Source organism: Colletotrichum orchidophilum (genome assembly GCF_001831195.1).
Source record: "Colletotrichum orchidophilum strain IMI 309357 chromosome Unknown Scaffold_2.1, whole genome shotgun sequence".
Classification (NCBI taxonomy): Eukaryota; Fungi; Ascomycota; class Sordariomycetes; order Glomerellales; family Glomerellaceae; genus Colletotrichum; species Colletotrichum orchidophilum.
The window spans coordinates 310,383-334,807 of NW_019172958.1; the positions used below are offsets into that span (position 1 = coordinate 310,383).

Genomic DNA, 24,425 nt, shown 5'->3' on the forward strand with positions numbered 1-24,425 from the left:
GTGCCTTAATCTCTCTGCCGATGCGAATATTTGGCCACATGTGCATGCCCACCTAGCCTAGTGCCTACATTGGCAACACGCAACATTCGACAAGAGACCCGACTTATTATAATTGCATCCTACCCGCCCTACATCACCTCCCGGTACCTTGTCTTGTCCGTTATTACCTTACACAGTGAGGCACGGATGGATACCTTACCTTATTCAACTCCGGCCCCCAACACACTCGTACTCCCCATTCCCTAGCCGAACCCTACGCCCACGGACGCAGCGGCGCATCCTGCAACATCAATCCCATCTTGACACTCTTCACTTGCCGTGGCCGGACCAGGTACACCCCAGATCATCCTAACCACGGCCACCCCCGGACGTAGGAGGGAAACAGGCCCAGTGAGACTCGCAACTGCGCCGGTTTTCAAACACCACCCGCGTGGCTTGGAAGTCTTCCATCCATGCGCTCGCCTGCCATTCTTCTACCACGTCGTCTCCTATCGCTCTCACCTCACTCTCCTCACAACCAACTTCCACCCACGCCTCAAGCCACGCATAGAACCGTTTTGTTCTGCTACTCCTGCTCAATACGAAACGAATACTTAGCAACCCAATTGGCAATCCCAGTAACACAAGACCGATTGGACATATACAGCAGTCTGTCTCCCATACCTCGGGACTCTATTTGGTCCCTTCATTGGCCTCTCGCAGTCTCTTGCCACATACTCGTCTTCTATCATCTCAACACGAACACGCGCTCCCGGACCCGGCTTGTCCCCGGCACTTGGTTCCAAACACCCACATCAGGTCGCCGGTTGATTTTCCCTTTCAGCTTAGATAGCCTTTTCCTCCGCACACCAAAAACACACCGCCTCGCCTGTCTGCGAGTTTCATGTCACTGCACACTTTGGTCCAAACATCTCCAGTCGATCTTTCATACTCACCCTGATCGGCAGTCAGCGTTATCATTATACGCCGAATCACTCTTGAATAAATCCTACGACCGGAGTGGCCGGACAATCGTTGTGGCTATAGTAAATTGATCCCATCGAAGCCGGGCCTTTCTTCATCGGCCAGCCCGCACACGGTCACCCAAACCACCACCTCACTACAGTACCTCGGAATCAACCCTCATCATGGTCTACTGCGGGAAGCCCTCGAGGGGCTGTCAGATGTGTCGAACTAGGAGGATAAAGGTGAGACCTGAGAGCAACGCATTCGAGCCGTTGCGTTGGAAAACAGGTGCAAGTGTGTACTGACGCTGCTTTTTCCTGCTGTAGTGTGACGAGACGAAGCCAACCTGTAACCAATGCGCCAAGTCGCGCCGCCAATGTCCTGGCTACAAGGACGAATTTGACCTCGTCTTTCGGAATGAGACCAAAGCAACAGAGAGGAGAGCTCAGAAGGCGAACCGCAAGGCCCTGGCCCAGAAAGAAAAGGATCTCGACTCGCCGACGTCAAGTTCGGACAAGAGCATTTCACCCACATTCAAGAAGGAGTTTGATTCGCCCACAGCTGTTTTCCCTGGTCTGAACGTCCCAGTAGAACAAATGGCCAGTTGCCACTTCGTTGCCAACTATGTCTTGCTACCCAGGCAGGGAAGCACACGTGGGTTCATGGAATACCTATTACCGCTGTTGAAGGTCGATCAAGGGAACCACCACCTACAGCACGCGTTCAACGCGTGTGCGCTGGCCTCACTAGGAAACCGACCGAACGCGGCAGCGACCCAAATGAGCGAGAAGGCACTGGGCCACTACACGAAAGCATTGGCAGAGACACACATCGCGCTCAAAGACCCCGACCAGTCCAAGTCAGACGCCACACTTGCTTCCGTTCTTATGCTGGGTCTCTTCGAAAATATGACTGCTCGACAAATGGGCATGTTCGCCTGGGGCTCGCACATTGAGGGTGCCATTCAACTGGTAAAGGCTCGAGGTCGGAAACAACTCCGGACAAAGACAGGCCTGCTACTCTTCATCGCTGTCCGAACACAGATGATCATTCACACGCTCAGTACGGGTACAGCACCTATCATGGGCGTGGAGTGGTGGCTCAGCGACGCCGTCAAGGACGAGTCCGCCGCACAGTGTCAGAGACTAAACATCAAGACAGCCGAGCTACGTGCCGAGGTCACACGACTGATGTCAACAGTGGCCCGAAGCCCAGAGAACATCGACATTATGCTCGACATGATACGTCGGGCCCAGACCGTCGACCAAGAATTCATGAGCTGGATGAGGAATACGCCAGACTACTTCCAGTACACGACGGTAGCGTGGGAGGACAATGTTCCCAACGGAGACTACGCAAAAGCCGAGGTGTTCCCTGGTCGTGTGGATGTCTACCAAGACTTCTGGATCGCGAGCGTATGGAACATGGCCAGAGTGTCTCGTCTTATTCTCGCCTCCGTCATTGTACGCTGTGCCGCTTGGGTTTGCTCACCCGTTGACTACCGCACAACACCCGAATACGCGACGGCTGCACGTACATGTGTGGACACCATCAGCGATATAATCGCCTCAGTACCCTACCACCTTGGATGGCATCTGAAGAGGCCCGAATTGCTTGAAAGAGCAAACATTTCAGGCTTTGCATGCGGTTTGGAGGAATCGCAAAAGGGTCTTCCCGGTTATTTCCTCACTTGGCCCCTGGCGTGCTTGCACGGGCAAGACTACACAACGGACGCCCAAAGAGCCTGGGTGGTTGGACGATTAAAGTTCATTGGCGATGAGCTCGGTGTCAAGTACGCCCACATACTGTCACAGGTAATTCCCCCCCCTTTTTTACTTTTCATACCAACATCCTACCTTCATCTATTCTAACGGTATTCGACAGATGCAAGTCCGCATTCCATCGATGCTCATCAGGAGGGACGGGCTGATGGCCCAGCCGTACCCGCAGGCCCACAACTTTGAGAAGCTGCTCTCTGCGCGGTTCGCGCCGCCTTCCGCAGGCTACTCAATGAACCCTCTGCAGCAACGCGAGGCCATGCAGAAGGAATTTGTCGAAAAGCACAAGGCGGAGCTCCTTGCGAAGGCAACCGGAACCGCGGGCCAGGCCGGACAGTGGGTAGCGCAAAATTGGTTGACGGTTCGCCCAGGCGCTCAATGAGTTGTGAAATCCTGGGTCGCCAAAACGAATACCTTCCGTGTGAGCTTGGACGAGTCACAACTTATTTGTAACTACCTTTTTCACACTTCAGGGATGAGTCGCGTCGATTCTCCGTGGCGCATCCTATCTGTGGAAGTATACAAATGAGCTCTTTCTGTGCCCAATGGGAAAAGGTGGGAATGAACATGGTGGACGGACGCTGATGTCGCGCAACTTGAGCGACTAGGAAGAGGCACAAAATTGGGTTCGCAGGTCGACATGTTGAAGTGAGTAAAAGGCAGCATACAGCCTGGGCCGGCCTGGGAGGAACGGGATTCTTGATACCACGGCGTTGTCCCGCGGGTGGGGCTTTATTGCTTCGCTGACTTGAGCTTCAAAGTCGGTATATCATGCTTCATGCCATATACACATTCCTTAGCACCAAAAAAAAAAGAAAAATAAAAAAAAGGCATCGAGTTGATTCATCGCATTGCATTGTATCTCACGTAGATAAGGAAGGTAGCTACCCATGTTCCGCGTTCCAACGCATCTATACCAGTTTGTAGTCCTGGGAAACCTGATCGATTCCGTCCAAGCATCCTGAGAAGCTCAAAATGAAAATGCCCTGGCCCTGACTAGCTGCAGGGTGCACAAACTAGCTGCGCTGAGCCAGACACTACTGCATCGAACAGGTCCCGTCGAGATGTCATCCCAACCTTTGTCCGTTCGGCGCTCAGGCGACGCCTGCTGCCCATTTCCCCTCCTAGCCATGACTGCAATGACCATCCCAGGCCTTGTTTGGGTATCTCAAAAATAGCTGGCCCGACTGCCCCTACATGTGTACCGAGTGGGCTGATCGACTTGCCTGCGCTTTCTTTGTATCGCTCATCTCCCGGTTCCTTTCGCATCGGTATCCTGTGCCTCCCATGCCCCCGTCCCGTCCCGCCCAGACAGACATATCAAGCATGGGGTTGATAACGCGCCCATCATTTGGTCTTCTTGATCTGGCCGGCAGTATTCCCACTCAGATTCCAGGCCTTGACGACCCAGCTCTGAGTTTTGTCGACGTAGTTCTCGTTCGAGGTGTGCTTGACGCCGACGCGCACGCCATCCTTTGTGAACACGACGTTCTTCTTGCCCATGCGCTCCGAGGCGGACTCTTGAATCTTGGTGGCGGATATGTAAACCTGCCAGAGCACCAAGGCCACACCGGCGAAGAAGAGGAGGGTGATGACGAGGGGGATAATTTGCCTGTAGGTTTCGCGCAAAATGTCAGCGGGTTTCCTATCGGTTCACAAGAGCCGAGAAGGATGTCCTTCTGTTCTTGTAATGGGTCGCGTGAGATAGAACAAGGGGAAAGATTGAGGCGCGAAGACGAGAAGCCTCGCTTTGCCAAGAAGCGCACCCCATCTCTGACCGGGGAGGAATGAAACTCACCACAGGGCCGAAGGGGGTGGCGGTTGCGGTTTCTTACCCCACGCCATTATTGCGTTTATAACCACGATTCGCGATAGATCCAGGAAGAAGATACAGTTTTCTCGTGGACTTTTTGAAAGAAACCGAACAGTATGAAGCGAAAGCAAAGGGAAAAAAAAGAGGGACAAAGAAAGATCTGTTCAGAAGGCAGTAGAAGGGCACAAAATGCGCAAGAAGGAGCGAGTCGCCGTCCGATTAAGTGTGGCTTCTAAGACAGATAGTACGATGTCGATCTCGAAGGGTAAGTTGTGGTTTTGCGTGAGGAAAATGAGTTGATTGCGGGCTTGGTAGAATGGTGAATGAGCTAAAGCGAAAAAGAGGCGAACCTACATACAAGCAGGAAAGAGGAAGAGGAAAAAAGAAGAACAGGTGCCGGACGTTGGACGAAGAGGCAGCCGGGGTGCAGATCGAGAAGAGGGAGGGGGTGGGAGCTAAAGGAAGGCAGGGTAACGAATGTAGCTCAGATACGCTCAGTCAGAACTGGAAGGAAAGCGGGAAGCGCAAGCAACTGGAAGCAGTGAGAAAGTCCAGATGAATGAGACGAATTGCAAGTCTAATTACCCTCCCTGCCTACCTTACCACCTTACCTACACGGCACCTGCCGCAGAAAGAGCTAAATCGTGTCACGGAGCAGCACATTTTGTATTGCAGTACCACCCTCTCCCCTCCCCACCACTCACCTTCCCGTCCCGCTATCCGTGTCTACCTATCCGTACCTTGCTAACGTCCTTTGTAGTGAGGTGAATACGGTAAACAGACGGGCAGCCCGATCTAGGCGCAGATTACACGCGGGCAGCGGACGGCGCATCCTATGCCGGAAAGTTGAGTCGCAATCGAGCGACGGCCCAGTCCTCGGCGCAGGGGACTTGGGCCCTTGGGGTGGTCCAGGGGCTGCCGAGTGGGGATTTGGGACCCCAAGAGGCTGAGAACAAGAATCCAATGGGCACCTCATGAGCGGGAGGGCCATCAACCGTCTTACCAAGCAAAGCAGGTAAGACCTTGAGGTGGTGGTATCCACCGATATACCTACCTAGTCCCGTAGTTCGCGCCCGTGGCCCCCTTTATCTGTACGTTTACATTTTTTCCTCTTCTTAGCGGTGCTGGCGGGGAGAGGGGGCATCAAGCACGCATCCTGACTCTGGTAGCTTCACCACTCCATCGGGCAGGGCCTGGGAGGGGTCTGTGAGTTCGGGTGTCATGACTGCTAGCCAGCTGCCAGCCTACTTCTGAATGAGTAAGAAAGAGGTATCGGCAGTCTAACACCTTGCCATGCCACATCAAACTGTCTGCGTACTTGCATCCTGGTGAGAACACGTCTTTCAACATGACAATGTGTCAAATCCATAGACTTGGTTTGATCCAAAATCCCTAACCCCATTCTAAGGTTCTTGCTTTAGAAGTACGTCTTCAGTCACTTATGCGGAACTGAGATTGAAGCATGCCTGCCCCACGACGTCTGATATCATCCATGGAAAAAGTAAGGAAGGCATATCAAAAGTGAAAAGAGCTCGCTTTACGGATACCTAAGACTTCCGTCTAGGTACTGCATCATGGGCTCCCTCTCTTCGGACCTCTGCGCAATACACAGCAGTCCCTTTTTGTGTAAGTGTGGGTGTGACAGTTGCCGGCCGGCAATCTGCCGAAAGGGCTCGGCGCGGGGCTTTCTTCGGGTCTTACATTATTCCGTCACCGGGTGCCTCAGCCTCACCTGGCCTGTGCACAGAAGCTCCCCGCCACATATCCTGACCGCCAGCCATGATGGAATACTCCAGGTAAGCCAGTCAAGCCCTTGCCTACGATAGAGGTGCATACCTAGTCGATTTGGAGCTGGATCCAGTGGGTTGAACCACCTGTCCATTCGAATCTGCCCAAGGCTACATTCTGCACCTTCGCCCTCCCTTTCTCAATCGCTACCCGGCTTGGGTGTCTAGTTTAGCCTCGTCTTGACCCATACCCAACAGCCCTCGTCATCTGGTTCATGTGGACACATCTTCATTGACGACCATCTGCCATCCTCTCGAACCCCTCGCTACCCAACGCCACGCCACCTGTTGCGTACGTCCAAAAACCCGGCATTGGCCTCGCTCGACCAACCCACGTTTTTCAACGTCCATCTCTCCCATCCATCGCAAAGCCACAGCTTGGATCCTAGCCCACGCAAAGAGTATCGAGCGCAATCTCGTCCTTGCCCCGACCGCGCACCATGTCGGCACCGAACGACGGCTACGGCCAATACCCCCCACAGCAACAACCTTACTCCGACCAGCCTCAGGATGGCTACGAAGCACAGGGAGCTCAAGCTTCTCAGCCAGCTGTAACTGATCAAGGCAAGAAGAAGAAGAGAGGTTATGCCACCCAAGCCTATGAGTTCGGAGCTGGCGCCAACTCCAATACGGCTGGTGCACCTGCTCAAGCACAGCCATATGGAATATCCCAGCCGCAGGCCGCGGGTTATGGTGGCTATCCTGCGCAGGATGCTCAACCCGCCGCCGCCGCCGCCGCGTATGGCTCTCCTCAACCTCAGCAGTACGGCATACCCCAGCCTCCCGCTGCTCAGGCCGGAACCTACGGCGCGTATCAAGCCCCCGATGCCGGATATCCTGCGTCCGGCCTTACCTCTGCCGCCCCCGGCGTTGGTGGCCTCAACCAGCAGATGGCCGGGATGAACCTCGGCGGGCAAACCCAGCAGCAACCTACTGGCCAAGCCGCTCGCCCTGTGGCCTTGAACCAGCTTTACCCTACCGACTTGATGAACCAGCCGTTCAATGTGTCCGAGCTAGACTTGCCTCCTCCTCCCATTATTCTTCCTCCCAACGTATGTCAACACTCATGTCCCGGCTGTGAAGCTCACTTCTAACAATTAGACCTCTAGACAAGCGTGACCCCCTCCCCAGATGCGAATTGCGGTCCTAAATACGTGCGCTCTACCCTCAACGCCGTCCCGACAACACACTCTCTCCTGAAGAAGTCGAGGTTACCCTTCGCGCTAGTCATTCAGCCTTATGGAGCTCTCCACGATAGTGAGGATCCAATTCCTGTGGTGCAGGATCAGGTCATTGCGCGCTGTCGACGCTGCAGAACATACATCAACCCCTTCGTTACATTCTTGGACCATGGCCACCGTTGGCGTTGCAACATGTGCAACCTGACGAACGATGTACCTCAAGCTTTCGACTGGGATGCTGCTTCGCAAAGGAGCACTGACCGTTGGGGACGTTACGAGCTGAATTATTCAGTTGTTGAGTTTGTTGCGCCCCAGGAGTACATGGTGCGCCCGCCTCAGCCGCTAGTTTACCTGTTCCTTTTTGACGTGAGCTACGCTGCTGTCTCGACTGGCCTTCTCGCGACTAGTGCCCGAACCATCCTCGACAGTCTCGACAGGATACCTAATGCCGATCGTCGAACTCGCCTGGGTTTCATCGCTGTGGACTCTAGCCTGCACTACTTCTCCGTGCCCAAGGATGGTGAAGAGAACACCGAGACCAGCATGTTGGTCGTCAGCGATCTGGACGAGCCATTCCTGCCTGTGCCCCAAGATCTGCTGGTACCCCTGACGGAGAGCCGCCAGAGCATTGAGGGCTTCCTGACCAAATTGCCTGAAATGTACCAGAGCAACCAGAACAATGGATCTGCCATGGGCTCGGCCCTCAGAGCTGGCCACAAGCTGATTTCGGCTCTCGGCGGAAAGATCGTGGTGCTCAGTGCTTCCTTGCCCAGTGTGGGCGTCGGCAAGCTGGACATGCGCGAGGACAAGAAGTTGCTGGGTACAAGCAAGGAAAGCAGTCTGCTCCAAACTGCCAATAGCTTCTACAAAAGCTTTGCTGTAGAGTGCTCAAAGAACCAGGTCTCCATCGACATGTTCCTGTTCTCTTCGCAATACCAGGATGTCGCCTCTCTGAGCAACTTGCCGAGGTACACTGGAGGACAGACTTGGTTTTACCCGGGCTGGAACGCTGGGCGCCCTGAAGACGCCATCAAGTTTGCCTCCGAGTTCAGTGACTACTTGTCATCAAAGATTGGATTGGAAGCCGTGCTCCGCGTTCGCGCCACCACTGGTCTGCGCATGAATGCCTTCTATGGTAACTTCTTCAACAGAAGCTCTGATCTATGCGCCTTCCCCGCCTTCCCTCGCGATCAATGCTACGTCGTTGAGGTTGCCATCGACGAGAACCTTACGAAGAATGTGGTCTGCTTGCAGACTGCGGTTCTTCACACGACCTGCAATGGAGAGCGTCGCATCCGCGTCATGACGTTGGCCCTTCCAACGACCACAAATCTCGCTGATATCTATGCCTCGGCCGACCAGCAGGCAATCACCACATACTTCAGTCACAAGGCAGTCGAGCGCGCCTTGAGTGGAGGTTTGGAAGCTGCTCGCGACTCTCTTCAAAACAAGTTGATCGAACTTTTGCAAACTTTCAGAAAGGAGCTCGCCGGTGGCAGCATGGGCGGTGGTCTGCAGTTCCCCTCCAACCTGCGCGGCCTCCCCATTCTCTTCTTGGGCCTCATGAAGAACGTCGGACTCCGGAAGTCAGCTCAAATCCCGTCAGATCTGCGGTCGGCAGCCCTCTGTCTGCTTTCGACGCTTCCTGTCCCTCTGCTCATGCAATACATCTACCCCCGACTCTACTCGTTGCACGACATGCCCGACAACGCAGGTGTGCCTGACTCGGAGACTAGCCAGATTGTGCTCCCGCCGCCGGCGAATCTCTCGTCAGAACGATTTGCCCCTTACGGTTTGTATCTCATCGACGACGGCCAGACACAGTTTCTCTGGGCTGGCCGGGATGCCGTGCCGCAGCTGTTGGCCGACGTGTTTGGAGTTGAGGACAGGACTCAGTTACGGGTGGGCAAGGGTGCTTTGCCGGAGCTGGAGAACGACTTCAACGAGCGGGTACGAGCAGTTGTTCAGAAGAGCCGGGACCACAAGTCCAAGGGAGTTGGCAGCATCATCCTGCCCCATCTCTATATTGTCCGAGAAGACGGAGAGCCGAGCCTTAAGTTGTGGGCGCAGACACTACTGGTGGAGGACAGAGCGGACCAGGGCATGAGCGCAGCACAGTGGCTTGGTATTCTTAGAGAAAAGGTAAGTTTGCCCCCGCACCCAAAGCGGTTGTTCATTCTCAGGGTAGTATTGCTAACAAGACGACGCAGGTTGTGACTTGATTGGAGAAGCAGTACCAGGGGCAATTGCAAGTGAAAGACGGTAGCATGTGGTGCTGGGTGGTACAACAAGGTTTATTTAGACCAATGTCTCTATCAAACTAGAGATCAATACGCAGAAATACTGGCCGAACGTTTGTTCATCGTCCTCCCGTCACATAGCCATGCTTGCAGCGTATATGTATGAGTGTGAATAGCTCTGCATGCTGTAGATCATTCAAATACCAATGAGAGAGGTGGAAATGGTTAATGGCGACATCGGTAATGGGGGACCTGGCGTGTCGGAGAGTTACCTAGTCTCTTGGAACCCTTCGCCTCAGAGAAATGAGCTTGTCTCGAGAGGTTGAGGAGCTTATAGGGTCCACCTTGCGTCGTGGGGCGTCGTGGGGCGTCGTGGGTGCTAGGCGCAGTATCCTGCCACACGTCAGGGTGGTAGTAGCCGCCGCAGGTCCAACTACGACCATACCGTCCGCAACTGAGGAGATGAATGTCTGGAACTTGCCAGACCGCGTGTACCACTTATGCCATCCAATTGTCCCGCCTTCCTTTCGTTGCTTTGGATTTTGGGATGGGAATTGAACCGGGGGGCAGGGGCGCAGGGGCGCAGGAAAAGGTGAAATCTGGCACTCCTGGGTTGATTGGGTGGGCTGGTGAAACTGGCACCAGTGAGAGGTGAAACACACGCGCCGAGGTGAGAGGGGAGCCGGCTCGGGGGCCAATGGCGGGCGGTGCTAGGCGCCGCAGTATGTGTGCCGTGGCTGCAGAGTGCCGGCCAATGGCCGGTTCAGAAGTCGATCTGATTTTTCATCACATTGGTATAATTAGCACGCTTGTCACTTGGGTTCATCCAGCTGCTTTGTGTGATGCTGCACTTTTGTCTTTCCTTGGCTTGTTAGACGAGATGGCTTGAATAGCAAGGTAGGCGGTATTACCTTGGTTTGACGCTTCGGCAGCTCGGCGAGAAAGTAGCTATAGGTATCCGTACTAATCCATGCCTTACTAGTCCGCATATATCCGTACTTGGAAGAAAAAGACCTCTCATATGGTGTGAGCCAAAGAGTAGAAGTCGCCCCTCCCCCCACCCCTTGCCCCATTGAAAAGGTGTCTGTGCCCCTGGAAAAGGGTGGAATACCGGGGATATGCATGTATCAAGCTCGTTCCATTAGCGCCGTCCCTTCCCCGTACGTTCCTTTGTTAGTGCCGCCTCGCGTAGAAGTCTCATGAAAGCTTTGAGAACGTCAGAAGACCTCATCAGCTAGCAGAAAACCCCCAAAGAGCATGGTTTATCATCCCGAAGTTGGGCTCATCAGCCGGTGTGGATCATCTGTTCCCACTGCAACTTCTGGCTCAGGAAGGGGGATGAGAATGGGAGTCAAGACTAAAGACCAAAGAACGTGGGCTGAAAGATGCAGGGAAGAGCATTGATGTGTAACCGCCATCGGTGCTCCCAAGGGGCGAGTGGGTTTTCTTCCATTGAGAGAGACTGAGAGACAGCATCGTCTATCTGACGTTTGCTTTTGGTCTGGGCTTCGTCTCTTTCTATGTGGCATTGTGAGGCCAAGGACAGATCCACACGGGGGTAAGAAAGGTCTTTGTGTGGTTATCGTGAGACCTTTGGTCGATGCTGCGGTTGTGGGAGTCCAAGTTCGGATTGTTTGGTTGCTCGGTTTGACGGGTTGACGGGTCGGCGGGAGGGGCGGAGCTTTCCTGGACTTTATTTGAATCAGAGATTAATTAGTCCTCGAACGGATGCAGCCCAGTAGTTGATTGGAAAGTCTAAGGTAGTCAGTCTTTCCTTTCCCTCGCGGCGGTTGTGTAGACGCGGACGGACGACTATGGGGGTGGCGTTGACTGTGTGCTTTGGTCTCACCTTGTTTGTATTGGAGAAACCGTCAGGGGCTTGGTTGTCCTTCTTCCACCAGACGGCCTCATGTGGCGGCCCTTTCTGATTCTGCTATCCGGACAAGGGGGTTTCCAGGTAGGCTTTCTTCGTCTGCTCAACAATTGGCTCGGCGGTGGCGCTGGGATAGCCCTGACAGCGTGTCTTTGAAGCTCCCTTTCCGCCGCACTAGAAACAGGTCGGGGTCCCTTCGAGTAAGAGAGGTAGATCATTCATCCATCAGTCAGCCGTCCTGATTCATTGGGCTTTTGGCCAGAACAGGTCCATTGACTTCAATGATGTTTGTAGCTTGGCATGCTTGATGGAAGGCAAAGGCAAAGGTGTCAAAGACCTACAAAGACGGATGCCGGTGAGGGATACATACCCACCTTAGCTTGTTCGTGGACACAACGGTATGCGGTATCCGTATCCGTACAGCTTGCAGAAACGGCTTGGTGTGTTTCTCGCTATACGCTTAAACGGGGGCATGGATACCTCTCTGCAACTGGCAGCGACAGATGCCTGCAAGTCGTATGGTCAGCCCCCGAGTAGGCTTCCCGTTGAAACCCCATTACTTGGGCCCCGGTCCAAGCCACGGGTGCGATAATGGATGGGTTGGGTCTGAGTGGCCCTTGTCTTGGGGTGGGGGTGGTTTCCTGAAGCAAGCACGTTTCCAAGTAAAGGTATCTATCTTGCTTGACCTGGATCAGCGTGCCTGGTGGGCTCTAGCTCAGGTATCCATACATATACCGGTAGGTGTAAGCAGGTAGGTAGGTACCTTAGGTACCTTACCTTACGCAGTATCTTACACTGTACACTTGATTGCGCACCTTGGTCCGTTTTTGTGCAATCTGTCAGGTTTGCCAACAAACCGTTCGTGACAGTGTCCAGCATTGTGGCCATGAGACAGCTAAGTACCAATTCCTACGTGAGGTAAGGTAAGGTAAGGTCGGTTGGCAAACGCTCTCGAGAGCTTTGGAATTGGTTGGTTCTGGATGCTAGTTGACGGGAGGTAAGGTGAGGTACTTTTTCTTTCTCTTGGTACAAGGTCTGCCACAGGTAGGTAGGTAGGTACCTTATTCCATCGAGCTACCTTATCCTCAGAACCGACCGACACCTTCAGCGACCTTAGCCCAGGGCCAGGTCCCGCTATCTCCCCCCCTCCTCTGTCTCCTCCCCCTCCCCCCTCCCCCTCTCCTCCACTTGCGCTGTCTTTCTCGATCCCATTCCCAGGTGCTCCCAGTCTCGCCAGAATACAAGTCAGTCGTCGGCCTGGTTCACCCATCCTACCCTATTTTGCCGTCTCCCTCTCCTCTTCACCCCTTTCAAACCACGCCGGTGGAAGACAAGACACAAACACGGAGGTGATCCAATAACACCTCAACCTAAGCTTGACCAACGACTCTCATCCAAGGCCATAATTAATAAACGCCCGCCTGCAGTCGCTCGCACTGGCTCTCCAGTGTCCACCACATCACATCGAGAGACACTGTGACATCTACACAAAGACAAATCTGCAGCGGGGTAAGATTATCGGACCTGGCCTCGTCCACTCAACTCTCACTCCAAACTCCCATTCCCTTGCCGTCTTCCCCCCCTTGCGGTTACCTACCTACCCACCTCACCTCTCTCTACGAATACCTGACTGACCCATCCCACCCGTCACCTCACCTTATTACCCTTAGCCTGACCATCACACGTTTGCGAGTTTTCCCTCCTCTTCTCCAGCCTCACAGCCGCCTCAACACCTTCTTTCACTCTCATTCTCACTCTCACTCTCTCCACCCTCTCCCCTCTGCCTTGACCTTCTTCACCAAAACATCGACGGTCAACTTGCCTCACCATACCTGACCTGACTTGACCTGACCTCACTTTCCTCCGCAGTAGCTTCGCATCCTCGCTTCATCGCAAGTCTCTGGTACGTATACTTTGCTTTTGAGTCTTTGGCCTCCCGTCTTCAGCTGGGTATTTGCACTCAGTCCCGTCCGGCACCACCCCGAGATCGCCGTCGCCGCAGTGCTCAGCGACCTCATTGCCCAGTCTTTTATTACCCTCTTCTCATCGAGCAACTCAACCCCCCTCGCCGCCCTTGCTTCTCTTCCCTTCGCCTCGATTCCCTTCACCCCAAACATCATTCATACCGGCACAAGCACCTAGGTAGGCCAACCCTCAGAGAGAGAGAGAAAAGAGAGAGAAAAGACACACCCAAGCGGCAGCAGCTAGGGCTCCGGTCCAGGAGTTCGTGAAGTCGAACCGCGTTGTTCTCTTCCGGGCCCGCCTGCTTCATAGTGTCTTGTCCTCCTTTGCGCACCTTGGACGTATCTCGTCTGAAGTCCCATCGCAGTCGCAGGGGGTGCTCGGTTCATCGCCCGTTCCCCTTACCCTTTGCCTCGTTTCGTTGCGTCGCCCACGACCCGCTACCCTACCCGCTTGCCCTCACCTTTTCCTGCTGCTCCTCAACCTCCAGGCCACGCGCGCGCTCCCATTCTCTGTGCCTCCCGTCTTGTCATCGCTCATCTTCTGGAAGCTTGTCTGCACTGCATCTGTCTGTCGTAGCAAACTCTCCCGCAAGATCGGTTGCCTTTCGAGAAGACCGGAAGAAGGCAAGGGAAAAGGGCCGGGAACCTGCTCGTCTGCGGTTGCTCCCTCTGGTCTGCTCTGCGCTGATCTAAACTGCTTTTTCTCCTGCAAACCTGGCTTGGACCTGAGGTCCTGGGTCTTGCGGTCCTTTATCCGTACCCGACCGACGTCCCAGCTGGTTCAGGACCCTCCTCACCTTGCTTAACCTTGCGCATCCCGGGATACCTGCCTTTTCTGTCACTTGACCCGTTGGAGCTCCTTCCAGCTAACACCAACTCTGAGCCTGCAGTTCCGCCCAACTAGCCCTCTCAGGTCCGGACACTTGCAATACTTCACACTCAACCGACGAGTTACCCTCCTCGCGTCTCTGCTATCGAGCAAAGCCAGCAACACACACCCAATAACCATATTGGCCAAACGTGGTACTAGACGAACAAGACGAAGAGTGACCAACATCCGAGACGTTGGCAAGAATCTAAACACGATCCCGGCCTGTGACAAGCGGACCTCGCCAGCACCCAAGGCCCGAGCGGACCCAAGAAACACGGCCCTCGCCCACTTTCGAACCTCCGACGACACTCGTCCCCTTCCACCCTCCCGTCCGCCTCTTTCTGTCCCATCCTTTCCCCCTCTCGAGATACTCTGAAGCCGATCCGCCTGTTGTCTGTTCATTGACTGGACCGACCTGGCTGCGTGTACTTTCTTCCAAACCAACCAAAGAACAAAGTACTGCAGGTTTGCGACCTCAGCTTTGTGTGTCTGCGACGCCCAACATTTTTGACAGCCGTCGGCCGATCCCACCGCCAACAACCATTACACCGCACCACCCGACAGCCCAACCCATCCCACTCATGCCCGCGCCACCACCAAACACACCAACCGTGGGACGGCAAGTCTGCTCTCCTCGGTCGCAGTGACCAACACAACCCCACCTCATCCTCACACCCCCCCCCCAACCACCGCCACAACCACCCGCCCCGCCCCCGCCCCCCAACACCACCCACGTAGCTGATTTGGTTTGTGACGGGTGGCTCGTTATAGCGTGCATTAACTCGCCCCCCCCCCCCCCCCCCTCTCTCTCTTATCCCCCCCTTTTTTTTCTCCGCCCAAGGTAGCATCTCGTTCGCGAGGACCCGCCTGTGTGGTATTACTCCGTCGGCCAACTGCTCCGACAACTTCCTCTCCACATCGACACCATCGTCGCACATCGCTCACAATGTCGCGCGCGAATCCCCCCAACGCTTCGGGCTCCCGAAAGATCTCGTTCAACGTAAGCGAGCAATATGACATTCAGGATGTCGTTGGCGAGGGTGCATACGGAGTCGTCTGGTGCGTTGTCTACCGTCTCAACCGTACTTGAAGAACCACTGGGTTGCTAATTGGTCACATGATAGCTCGGCGATACACAAGCCTTCTGGCCAAAAGGTAGCCATCAAGAAGATCACACCTTTCGACCACTCCATGTTCTGTCTGAGAACTTTGCGTGAGATGAAGCTTCTGAGATACTTCAATCATGAGAACATCATCTCTATCCTCGACATCCAGAAGCCCCGGAGCTATGAGACGTTCAATGAGGTTTACCTCATCCAAGTGAGCAAAACTTCCTCGCGAGCCACATCCATGGGAATGGATCGTTTGCTAACATGTCTTTGTTTGCAGGAACTCATGGAGACGGACATGCACCGTGTCATTCGAACCCAAGACCTGTCCGACGACCATTGCCAATACTTCATCTACCAAACTCTCCGCGCTCTCAAGGCAATGCATTCGGCCAATGTCCTCCACCGTGATTTGAAGCCCTCCAACTTGCTTCTGAACGCCAACTGCGATCTGAAAGTCTGTGACTTCGGTCTGGCGCGTTCCGCTGCATCCCAGGAGGACAACTCGGGTTTCATGACGGAATACGTGGCGACCCGTTGGTACCGTGCTCCTGAGATCATGTTGACATTCAAGGAGTACACGAAAGCCATTGATGTATGGTCGGTTGGCTGTATTCTGGCTGAGATGCTGAGCGGAAAGCCTCTATTCCCTGGCAAGGACTGTAAGTACGGCCTAATTCGGCCAAACTAAAGCTACAAGCTGACCACGGGATATCACAGACCACCACCAGCTCACTTTGATTTTGGATGTTCTGGGCACCCCGACGATGGAGGACTACTATGGTATCAAATCCCGCCGCGCGAGAGAGTACATCCGCTCGCTTCCCTTCAAGAAGAAGGTTCCGTTCCGCACCCTGTTCCCCAAGACGTCCGACTTGGCTCTCGACCTCCTCGAGAAGCTCCTCGCTTTCAACCCTGTCAAGCGTATTACGGTGGAGGACGCCCTTAAGCACCCTTATCTTGAGCCGTACCACGACCCGGATGATGAACCTACTGCGCCACCTATCCCCGAGGAGTTCTTCGACTTCGACAAGCACAAGGACAACCTGAGCAAAGAGCAGCTGAAGCAATTGATCTACCAGGAGATCATGCGGTGAGCAACGGCGCAGTATAGTATGGCAAGAAGGGAAGCAAATGAGAGAGGCAAAAACGATCCACAGCAGGAGCATGATGTGGGCCAAAGAGACATGATCCGGCGGGACGATGAGAATGAGAAAAGCTCAGCGCAGTTGCTGACTCTGGGGTTGGAGGAAATGACCATAGACAAACCATGCAGGACGGATAGGGGAGTTAAGACCGTGAGACCCGTGGTGGTCGAAAGACCCAAAGGAACATATGTGAGGCGAGTCGGATTCGACTAGAATCAGTCGAATGAATGATGGACAGGCAAATACTTTTCTCGTCTAATTTCCTCTTCTATTTCTTCATCTACTCGGCTGTTTGATTTCCTGTGAGCCCGTCTTGTGTTCAGAACTCCATTCGTCCAATGCTAGGGAAATCAATGACGTTGGTCATCTCACGCTTGGTAAGCATTGAGAACATCGAATGCACCAACGCGTCGGGGACCCAACTCACAATCTGTTGGGGAACATGCGATGATGGTGTTCAGTCAACTGAATCGATGTCGCTTGTAAGCACAAAGCAACAGTGTTGAGCTATTCAAAGAGCCTACGAAGGCTAAAAAATGTGAGAACTTACAGATGATTGTCGAACCCGCATCTGTGCAAGCACGAATTCTCGATTACCTGTCTACTTTGAGACGGTGGAATCATGTCATAGTCCATGCCTGTAGTACGTACACATCAGGCCAATTCTATGAGACACTCGACTGATCTTGGTTGCTCATGCGGTCTTGGGCATTCCTGGCCCCGTGTGAATGAACAGCTGTGGGCGTGGACATGAAAGCTATCATATGAAAGCTCCAACGCGCCACACAAGGACATCAACTAGCACGGTGAGACGGAAAGGCTGAAACATCCAGCCAGCAAGTTTTCGTCACTTCTGGCTGAGGGTAGCATTGACAAAGCTCAGTATTCGTAGGAAGGAATGTTAAAAGTATTGGTTCTTTAATTTGGGGAAGGGGGTATTGTAAAATTGGACGTTCTTCTCAATCCTCGTTTGCCCAATCAGCGCTTTCTTTTCTCCTTCGTTGCCAGATTTGACTTCACGGTCACTCAATCGCAAATACCAGACTCCCAAGGAGATGACGATATACTGACTATTTCGCCCCTGGTCGCACATCCGATCCCAAAAAAAAAAAAAAAGAAACAAGTTGCCTCGTGGAGGCACCATTGCTGCCCCAGAGTGTGCACAATAATGGCCCACAGAAGCTTCTGTGGCCGTTTGCAAAACCTCGCCTTACGCCCCTGTCCAACGCCCAGTTCAGTCCAGTCGTATATCTGTGTGGTGTATTGTCTTTTTTTTTCTCTTTTTTGGGTCATTTCCCCTCCATAGACAACTTGAGCCGTCGCGATTTTGGCGTACTCGTGCTCATGCTGTGTAGATTATTATACTGTTGTTCCGGCGGCTCTCGCCAGCCGTTGCCCGTCTGCATCAACTCGGTCGATTCTAATCTCCACCTCTTCCTCTTCGCGTAGTCACAACTTCAGGCGCCAAGTACCCATAGCTCCACGCCCAGTACGCCAAACTTCTCTCCCTCGTCGCTCAGAGGCTCGTTGCCAAAGGTATGGCTGCGTCCGCTATGTCCGCGGTCGAGGCTGTCGTCGAGCCACAGCCCGTAATGGCCGTCGCCGCCGCCGACGCTTAGGAAGCCCGTCTCGCAGTTGATGTAGTAGTCGTTGATGCCCGAGTATGGGAAAGCCTTGAAGCGGATCGACTCGCTCGGCGCTGGAGACGGCGCGTTGCGGTCGCTGTTGTTATTCGGAAAGGACGAGCGCGTCGGGCTGGCCACCGTGGTGATGCGCGTCAGGTTCGTCGTGTCAGCAGATGGTGGGGGTGGGAGGGGGGTGAGTGTGGAGGCGCGCCAGAGGAAGCATTCGCCGTTGCCGAAGTATTTGGACGCGGGGTGAGGGTATTCGGAGAGGTAGGCGCCAAAAGTCTGTCATGGAGGAGAAGAAAGATTAGCTGTCGCCATCCCAAAACATGTCTCTACGGTAACGTGTTCGATATGTTTCTGTGATCTGGCCAAGCAAATAAAAGGCTCGATCAAAGGAGATGCTTCCACTTACGCCACCCAAATCGTCCCTTACGACTAGTACGAACCCAACTCGCCGTCCCTGGAACTCGGCTGCCTTTTGGTATAGTGTTGCCAGGCTGGCGCCATCCTGCTCCAAGCTGTATATCAACCTCCAGTCTTCCTTGATCCTGAGCCTCTCTGGAAGCATAATTCGAATTTCCTCAGCCACGCCATGGCTCAACAGCCGGGCACTCGGCGAGGTGCTCTCCTTGAAGCCGTGCAGAATGATGGGATCAAGAGGGGGCGGACGGAATGGGCTCGCGGTTCGCATGGGTTGTTGGGTGGGGAAGAAGACGCCGTTAATGCCATCGTGAAAGCCCCCACCGCTGACAGGTTCGGTATACGCGTGAGCGAGATGTGAAGGCTCTTGGGGGTGCTCGTTGTGGCCGTAGGACTCGGGGACGTCGGAGGAGAAGCGGCGTATTAGACCAGACCACATGTTTGTGATGACGGAGCTCGATAGCGACGGTGCGATGGAGGGGTGTGTTGGCGTGTGGGCGCCGGAGGAGGATGGTGTTTCTGGAGGACTTTGGTAAGCCATCTCGCGACTTCCGGGTCTAGCCAGCATATGATGTCGAAGCCGGCAGGGGTGGGAAGAGATCCGGTTTTCAAGGGTGGGCGTGGAGAAGATAGCGTGGCATATAGGGGAACAGGTCGGTTGCGGTGGCCGAACAGGGGCTTTTCATCGAGTAGACAGACGGGCGCTATGTGAGAATAGGTGAGGCGGGGGAACAGGGAGAGAATGGATGAGGTGGTGCTTCTCTCCAAGCTAAGAGTATTGCAGGTGCTGAACGAAAACGACAGTGGTTTTACTAAGGTCGGTAGTAGGTAAGCAAAAAGCAAGATGGGCTGGCTTTGGTCTGTTTAACGGGTTGTGTTGATTAGGCCAGGTGAGTTGAGGTGGCCGGTGGGAGGTTGAGTATGGTGATCTGAGAGTAGCAAGGTCGTTGGATGACGGGGCTGTCGCCGGTGCAACTTTGACTTTCGGCCAACGGCGGTGAGTTCGGATCGGTCCCGCCGCAGAGGGACAGGGTGGCCCGGCGGGTGCACACCGAGGTCTGGAGAAATCTATATAAAAGTATCCGTAGATAGGTAGGGAGAGATTTCGAAAGGAGGAAGGTTGCAGCTCATTGCGTGGCGGGGTCATTTGTCGGGGGATGCGACGGGGCAGAGCGAGATACCTATTGTCAAGTCACAATGACTGGGCCGGTGGCTGCTGGTTCGAGACTGCCTAGTTTTTGTGCTACCTATCGAGTCGGGTGGTAGACATTTGTCCGTTGCTTGTGCCTGCCTGCTGTCTTCACCTTTGAATACCTTGAGCTGTACCGTAATTAGGTGGACTGACACCTTAACGTAACGCCCAAGCTACTTCGGTATGGTGTGTATGGGCACGGTGCGTTGGCTTGCCCCCGGCTTGATGTTGTTGGGGGCTGTCGACGCTGAATGGACGCCGCGAATGAGGGGTAATTAGGTGTGTGGTCTGCACCCACTAATCCCACCCAGGACACAGCGAGGTGCTCCACGGTTTGCTCCTTCCAGTGACTGTGACTGCTCTTTCTCCGTGTATTAGCACCATGCAGAGAGTCACGGAAGCATTACCTGACAGACGGCAAGGTACATGACTATGACAGATCTCGACCCGGGACGGGAAGGGCAAGTGGTGTGATTCGACAAGGTTTATCGACAATCATGCGACTGCCACCGCCACTTCCTGCCAGCTGTTCATCATGGCATGAAGCTTTCCTCTTATCAGAACAGCTACGGCTCGCTACGGCTCCACTTGCGTCCCAAATTCATGCTTCTTTTTCCTGCCGGCTACCCCCGGCCGGGCGCCCGGACGGCCGGTCTCGCCTCCGGTTACGTACAAGTCGCAGCCATTCATGTCGTCTTACCCTAGCATTACTTGATAAAATGGAACACACAGGCAAAACAAGCAACGCCCATGCCTCATTGTCTCTTGAGGAGGAGTATTCAGCAGGTACTGATCAACAGTGTAATATTTCTGCCCGTCTTGTTTCCATGTAGGCAGATATATTTTAACATTGTAGGATTCATCTAACAAAACCATTACGATGGAACAGGCTTTGTGCTGTTCCACCCGCCATCGCACCCACTCGTAAGAAGCTGGGCGGGACGCGGAATTGAATTTGGAGTGTCTTAACCAACAGGTGTTGACGGTCCTTCGTGAGAAGGGAGAGAACAGAAACAAGGAGCCCAGAAAACAGGAACACGGCACAGACCAAATGGGCGTGTGTCCGCCTCCTCAAAACACCAAATACACCATAGCCGGTCCCGGGTGAAAGGGTCCCTTACATTTTGTGTCGGTATCCCTCATCATACCATCCCCGTCTCAATCTCTCATTGCAAACATACAACCCGGCGTGGCTGTTCCTCAAAGCCCCAATCGCGTTAGAATCGTTCCCTTCTTCTGGTGCATGGCCATCCTCTCAACCCTTTTCATCTCCAACGTTTGTACAAGTAGTGAAAGATATTTTGGTAATACATGATGATGAAATTCCCCCCCCCCCCCCCCCCCCCCCCCCCCCCGCCCCCCCCCCCCCCTTCCTCCTCCCCACGGTTTTTAAGAGTGAATAAAAGATTTTTTTGTATACATATGAAAATATCCCCCCCCCCCCCCCCCCCTACAACGCCTTGCCGACGCTGTTCTGGCTTCCGCCGCTGGGCCTCCGCCCAATGATTTTCTTCTGGTCTCCAGACCGGTAGCCGGCAACTGGGCTCTCGGCCCCTTCGTTGCGATAGCCAGGTCCACTTGAGGGCCCGACGTCCGGCCCGGGATCACTCCAGCCGTCCATGCTCACTCCACTGCTGTACTTGGAGCTGAAGCTATCCGCACGCGTGTGAGCAGAGCCAGGTACGCGGGGCGCGCCTCCACCACTCTCACTATAATTACTGCTCGCCTGTGTCGCTCGACTACCGCCACTGCTGCCGAGACTGCTGCCAAGTAGTTCGGGCCTTTCCAGATCAAACGGATCAGATCGGAACTTGTTTCGCCTTGTCGCAAAGCTCTCTACGCTCTGCGTCGAGTCACGATATATGGAATCTAGGCGCGGAGAATAGGTTGATCCGCTAGGAGGCCTCGTTGTGGCGCCGCCTACGGATGTGCCGCGTGACCGGCGTACGTCAGCAACGTAAGTCGATGATGGCTTTCTTGCCGCAGCAGGTGCTGATATGGCATTGGCGTCAGAAAAGGGGTTGTTGTCACTGCCGTTGCCGTTGCCGTTGCCGTTGCCGGGATTGACTACGACGAGCGGTGCCGGCTTCGCAGAGTCGTGAGGTAATGCGTTCATGTCAGAAAAGGGGTTGGCCGAAGCATTCTCAAAGTTCAGTCCGAGTCCACCGAGGAAGTGATCGGCCGAGCCAGCACTGCCTTGGTTCCGGCTCACTCGCCTCCTCTGAGCTTCCCGTTCAACCTCCCTGTCGTTCATACCCAGTAGCGTCAGAAAGTCGGGCTGTCCAGGCGCAGCCGCTTTTCTGTCACTCATGTTACGAGCTGAGGTGAACGGATCTTTTTCGGCATTCCTGTCGTCGCGAAGTCGCCAGTTGAATTTCATATCAGCCGTCAGCCGTTCCCACCAGTCCTTGACTCGATCCTTTGTCGTCACGACGTGTCGCGGTGAACCATGGTTCGACAGAGACGAGTTATTTCGGCTGTGCTGGGTGATATTCATAAACTGAGGACGGTTGCCGGTCGAGCTGCTATCCCGGTTGCGTGAGACCAGTCCGCCGAGCTGGCCGCGGAATCTTTGAAAGCTGTAGCCAAGCGCCGCCTTGAGCTTCGCTGAGCGCGGTGTTGGTCCTAGGGACCCTCTGTCGATGACATATGACGACTTTTCCCTGAAGCTGGGATCCGTGGACAACGGCGTGAGAAGCGTGCTCCGACGCTTCTTCAGCACCCTCTTCCGCCAAAGCCAAAGCAAGAACCCAAGCAAGCCGATCACCGCCACAGCACCAACAACACTCGAAGCAATCACGACGGGGGTAGCCACGCCGCCAGATCTACTGCTCGAAGCAGGAGCTTGACTGGTCGAGGGAGCATTGTTGCCTGTTCCTGCCTCGCCTGCGGCGGTACCCGGTTTCAGGGGTGGCGAAGGCGCGACACCGCCAGCGCCGGCCCCAGCGCTGTTCGTGGGCGATGGCGATGGGCTGATGTTGCTGAAGAACGCGGGCGGCGCTTGAGATGGGGTTGGTGTTGGGACTGCGTTGGCATCAGTCTTGCTGGTTGCTGGAACGGGTGGTAACACGGCTGGGGTAGGTATTGAAGAAGAAGATGAGGCAGGGGGGAAGATCTGGGCGGGAGTAGGGGGAGAACTCTGCACAGGAAAATTGGGAATATTTTGAAAAGTAGGAATGGTTGCCGGCGGCTCAGCATCAATAATTGGGGGCGTAGAAGACGTTGATACTGCTGGAACCGGCGGCGGTGGAGGTGGAGGAGGGCTCGAGACCACTGGAGCAGGCGGCGGTTGTGTCTGCTGCAGAGGCAGTGGTTTTGAAGAGGGTGTATTCACTGGAGGGGGAGGGGGGGGAGGAGGAGGAGGAGGTAAAGAGGAGCTCGTCGTACTCGCTGAACTGCTACTTAAAACGGCTGGCGGTGGTGGCGGCGGCGGCGGTGGTGTTGTCTGCGGCGGAGGCGGCGGCGGCGGAGCAGGAGGAAGAGTAGCCACCGCTGGAGGCGGCGGCGGCGATGAGCTCACTTGCGGAGGGGGTGTCGGTCGTGTCGTCGAATGTGTTGTCGATGTCGAGTGGGACGTACTTGTCGACGCTCGTTGCTGGTTGTTCGACTTTGACTTATTTCCATTCCTTGGCCTAGCCGTACACCTCTTGCCATTGAAAGTCGTGATGAAAGCCCCATCCGGGAGGTTCGCATTGCGATTTGGACTCGACATTGCTGCAATATGTTGCGATTCCAGTCGCAAAAACTGAATAGTTTCAAGAATCAAACAAGGGCCCCGAAATGGGTTGAAGAAAGTAGACTGATACTAGGAGAAGCCTAGCCGGCCATCTAGGTCGATTCGCAAAATCTCATTAGGAACCGGTTCCTTCTGAGGCATAGACGACGGAAGAGTCGTGGGGAATAGATTCTCGGTGACGATTAAGTGTAAGCAGAAACGCAAGCGCAGACAGTCGCAGCGATGAGATCGTATCGTCAAAATCGAAGCTGTCGTCGTTCTCGAAATCGAAGCGGATAAAACAGGACGCTGAGTACAGAAAAGAAGCAATCACCAAACTTGTCGGGAGAAGAAGGTGAAAAGTCGAGAAAGTGAGAAGTCTCACAGAGAGACTCGCAGGGCGTGGTAAGGAAAGGACGAGAAGGGGGATCGGGGCAAAGGGAGTGTAAGAGACTGAAGGAGGGTATGGCAGGGTAAGGTATGGTCAGGCAAGGTATGGTATGGTAGGGAAGAGACAGCAAGGGCCTGGCCCGGTGTGGTTTGGTATGGACCGGTTTGGACTGGTACGGCAGGGTCTGAGTCTTGACTGAGGCTCGCGGGATGTCTCTCCGATCGTGCGGGACAGGGACCACACACACCTCTTCTGGACCTCTCACAAACAGAGACGGGCAACAGTTTGCAACATGCAAGCAGGCACTTGCGTGTTACATGATATAGCATGGACGACAGGCGTGTGTACTGTGGTATCAACCACTGTCCCA

General features: G+C 54.4%; 6 protein-coding genes across 6 annotated transcripts; 3 read left to right on the plus strand and 3 right to left on the minus strand.

The window, feature by feature from the left end:
* Positions 1–1,127: 1,127 nt before the first annotated feature.
* On the plus strand, positions 1,128–3,105 carry CORC01_00231 (uncharacterized protein; the record flags this gene model as incomplete). Its single annotated transcript, XM_022611889.1, has 3 exons — positions 1,128–1,187; positions 1,272–2,759; positions 2,830–3,105. 3 exons carry the CDS (start codon positions 1,128–1,130, stop codon positions 3,103–3,105), a joined length of 1,824 nt encoding a protein of 607 aa, XP_022481514.1.
* Positions 3,106–4,070: 965 nt separating this feature from the next.
* Positions 4,071–4,568, minus strand: CORC01_00232 (uncharacterized protein; the record flags this gene model as incomplete). The annotated part of the gene is made up of 2 exons (XM_022611890.1): positions 4,071–4,335; positions 4,522–4,568. The coding sequence occupies 2 exons, from the start codon at positions 4,566–4,568 to the stop codon at positions 4,071–4,073; spliced, it is 312 nt and encodes a 103-aa protein (XP_022481515.1).
* Positions 4,569–6,763: 2,195 nt separating this feature from the next.
* CORC01_00233 (Sec23/Sec24 trunk domain-containing protein) lies at positions 6,764–9,726 on the plus strand (the record flags this gene model as incomplete). Its single annotated transcript, XM_022611891.1, has 3 exons — positions 6,764–7,375; positions 7,433–9,646; positions 9,715–9,726. 3 exons carry the CDS (start codon positions 6,764–6,766, stop codon positions 9,724–9,726), a joined length of 2,838 nt encoding a protein of 945 aa, XP_022481516.1.
* Positions 9,727–15,293: 5,567 nt separating this feature from the next.
* Positions 15,294–16,922, plus strand: CORC01_00234 (mitogen-activated protein kinase; the record flags this gene model as incomplete). Its single annotated transcript, XM_022611892.1, has 5 exons — positions 15,294–15,511; positions 15,577–15,772; positions 15,842–16,223; positions 16,282–16,654; positions 16,703–16,922. Coding segments are annotated over 5 exons (1,389 nt in total), but the record flags the coding sequence as incomplete, so codon positions are not given.
* A 1,244-nt stretch (positions 16,923–18,166) lies between these two features.
* Positions 18,167–19,298, minus strand: CORC01_00235 (uncharacterized protein; the record flags this gene model as incomplete). The annotated part of the gene is made up of 2 exons (XM_022611893.1): positions 18,167–18,619; positions 18,750–19,298. The coding sequence occupies 2 exons, from the start codon at positions 19,296–19,298 to the stop codon at positions 18,167–18,169; spliced, it is 1,002 nt and encodes a 333-aa protein (XP_022481518.1).
* A 2,101-nt stretch (positions 19,299–21,399) lies between these two features.
* CORC01_00236 (uncharacterized protein) lies at positions 21,400–23,661 on the minus strand (the record flags this gene model as incomplete). Its single annotated transcript, XM_022611894.1, has 1 exon — positions 21,400–23,661. One exon carries the CDS (start codon positions 23,659–23,661, stop codon positions 21,400–21,402), a length of 2,262 nt encoding a protein of 753 aa, XP_022481519.1.
* Positions 23,662–24,425: the final 764 nt, after the last annotated feature.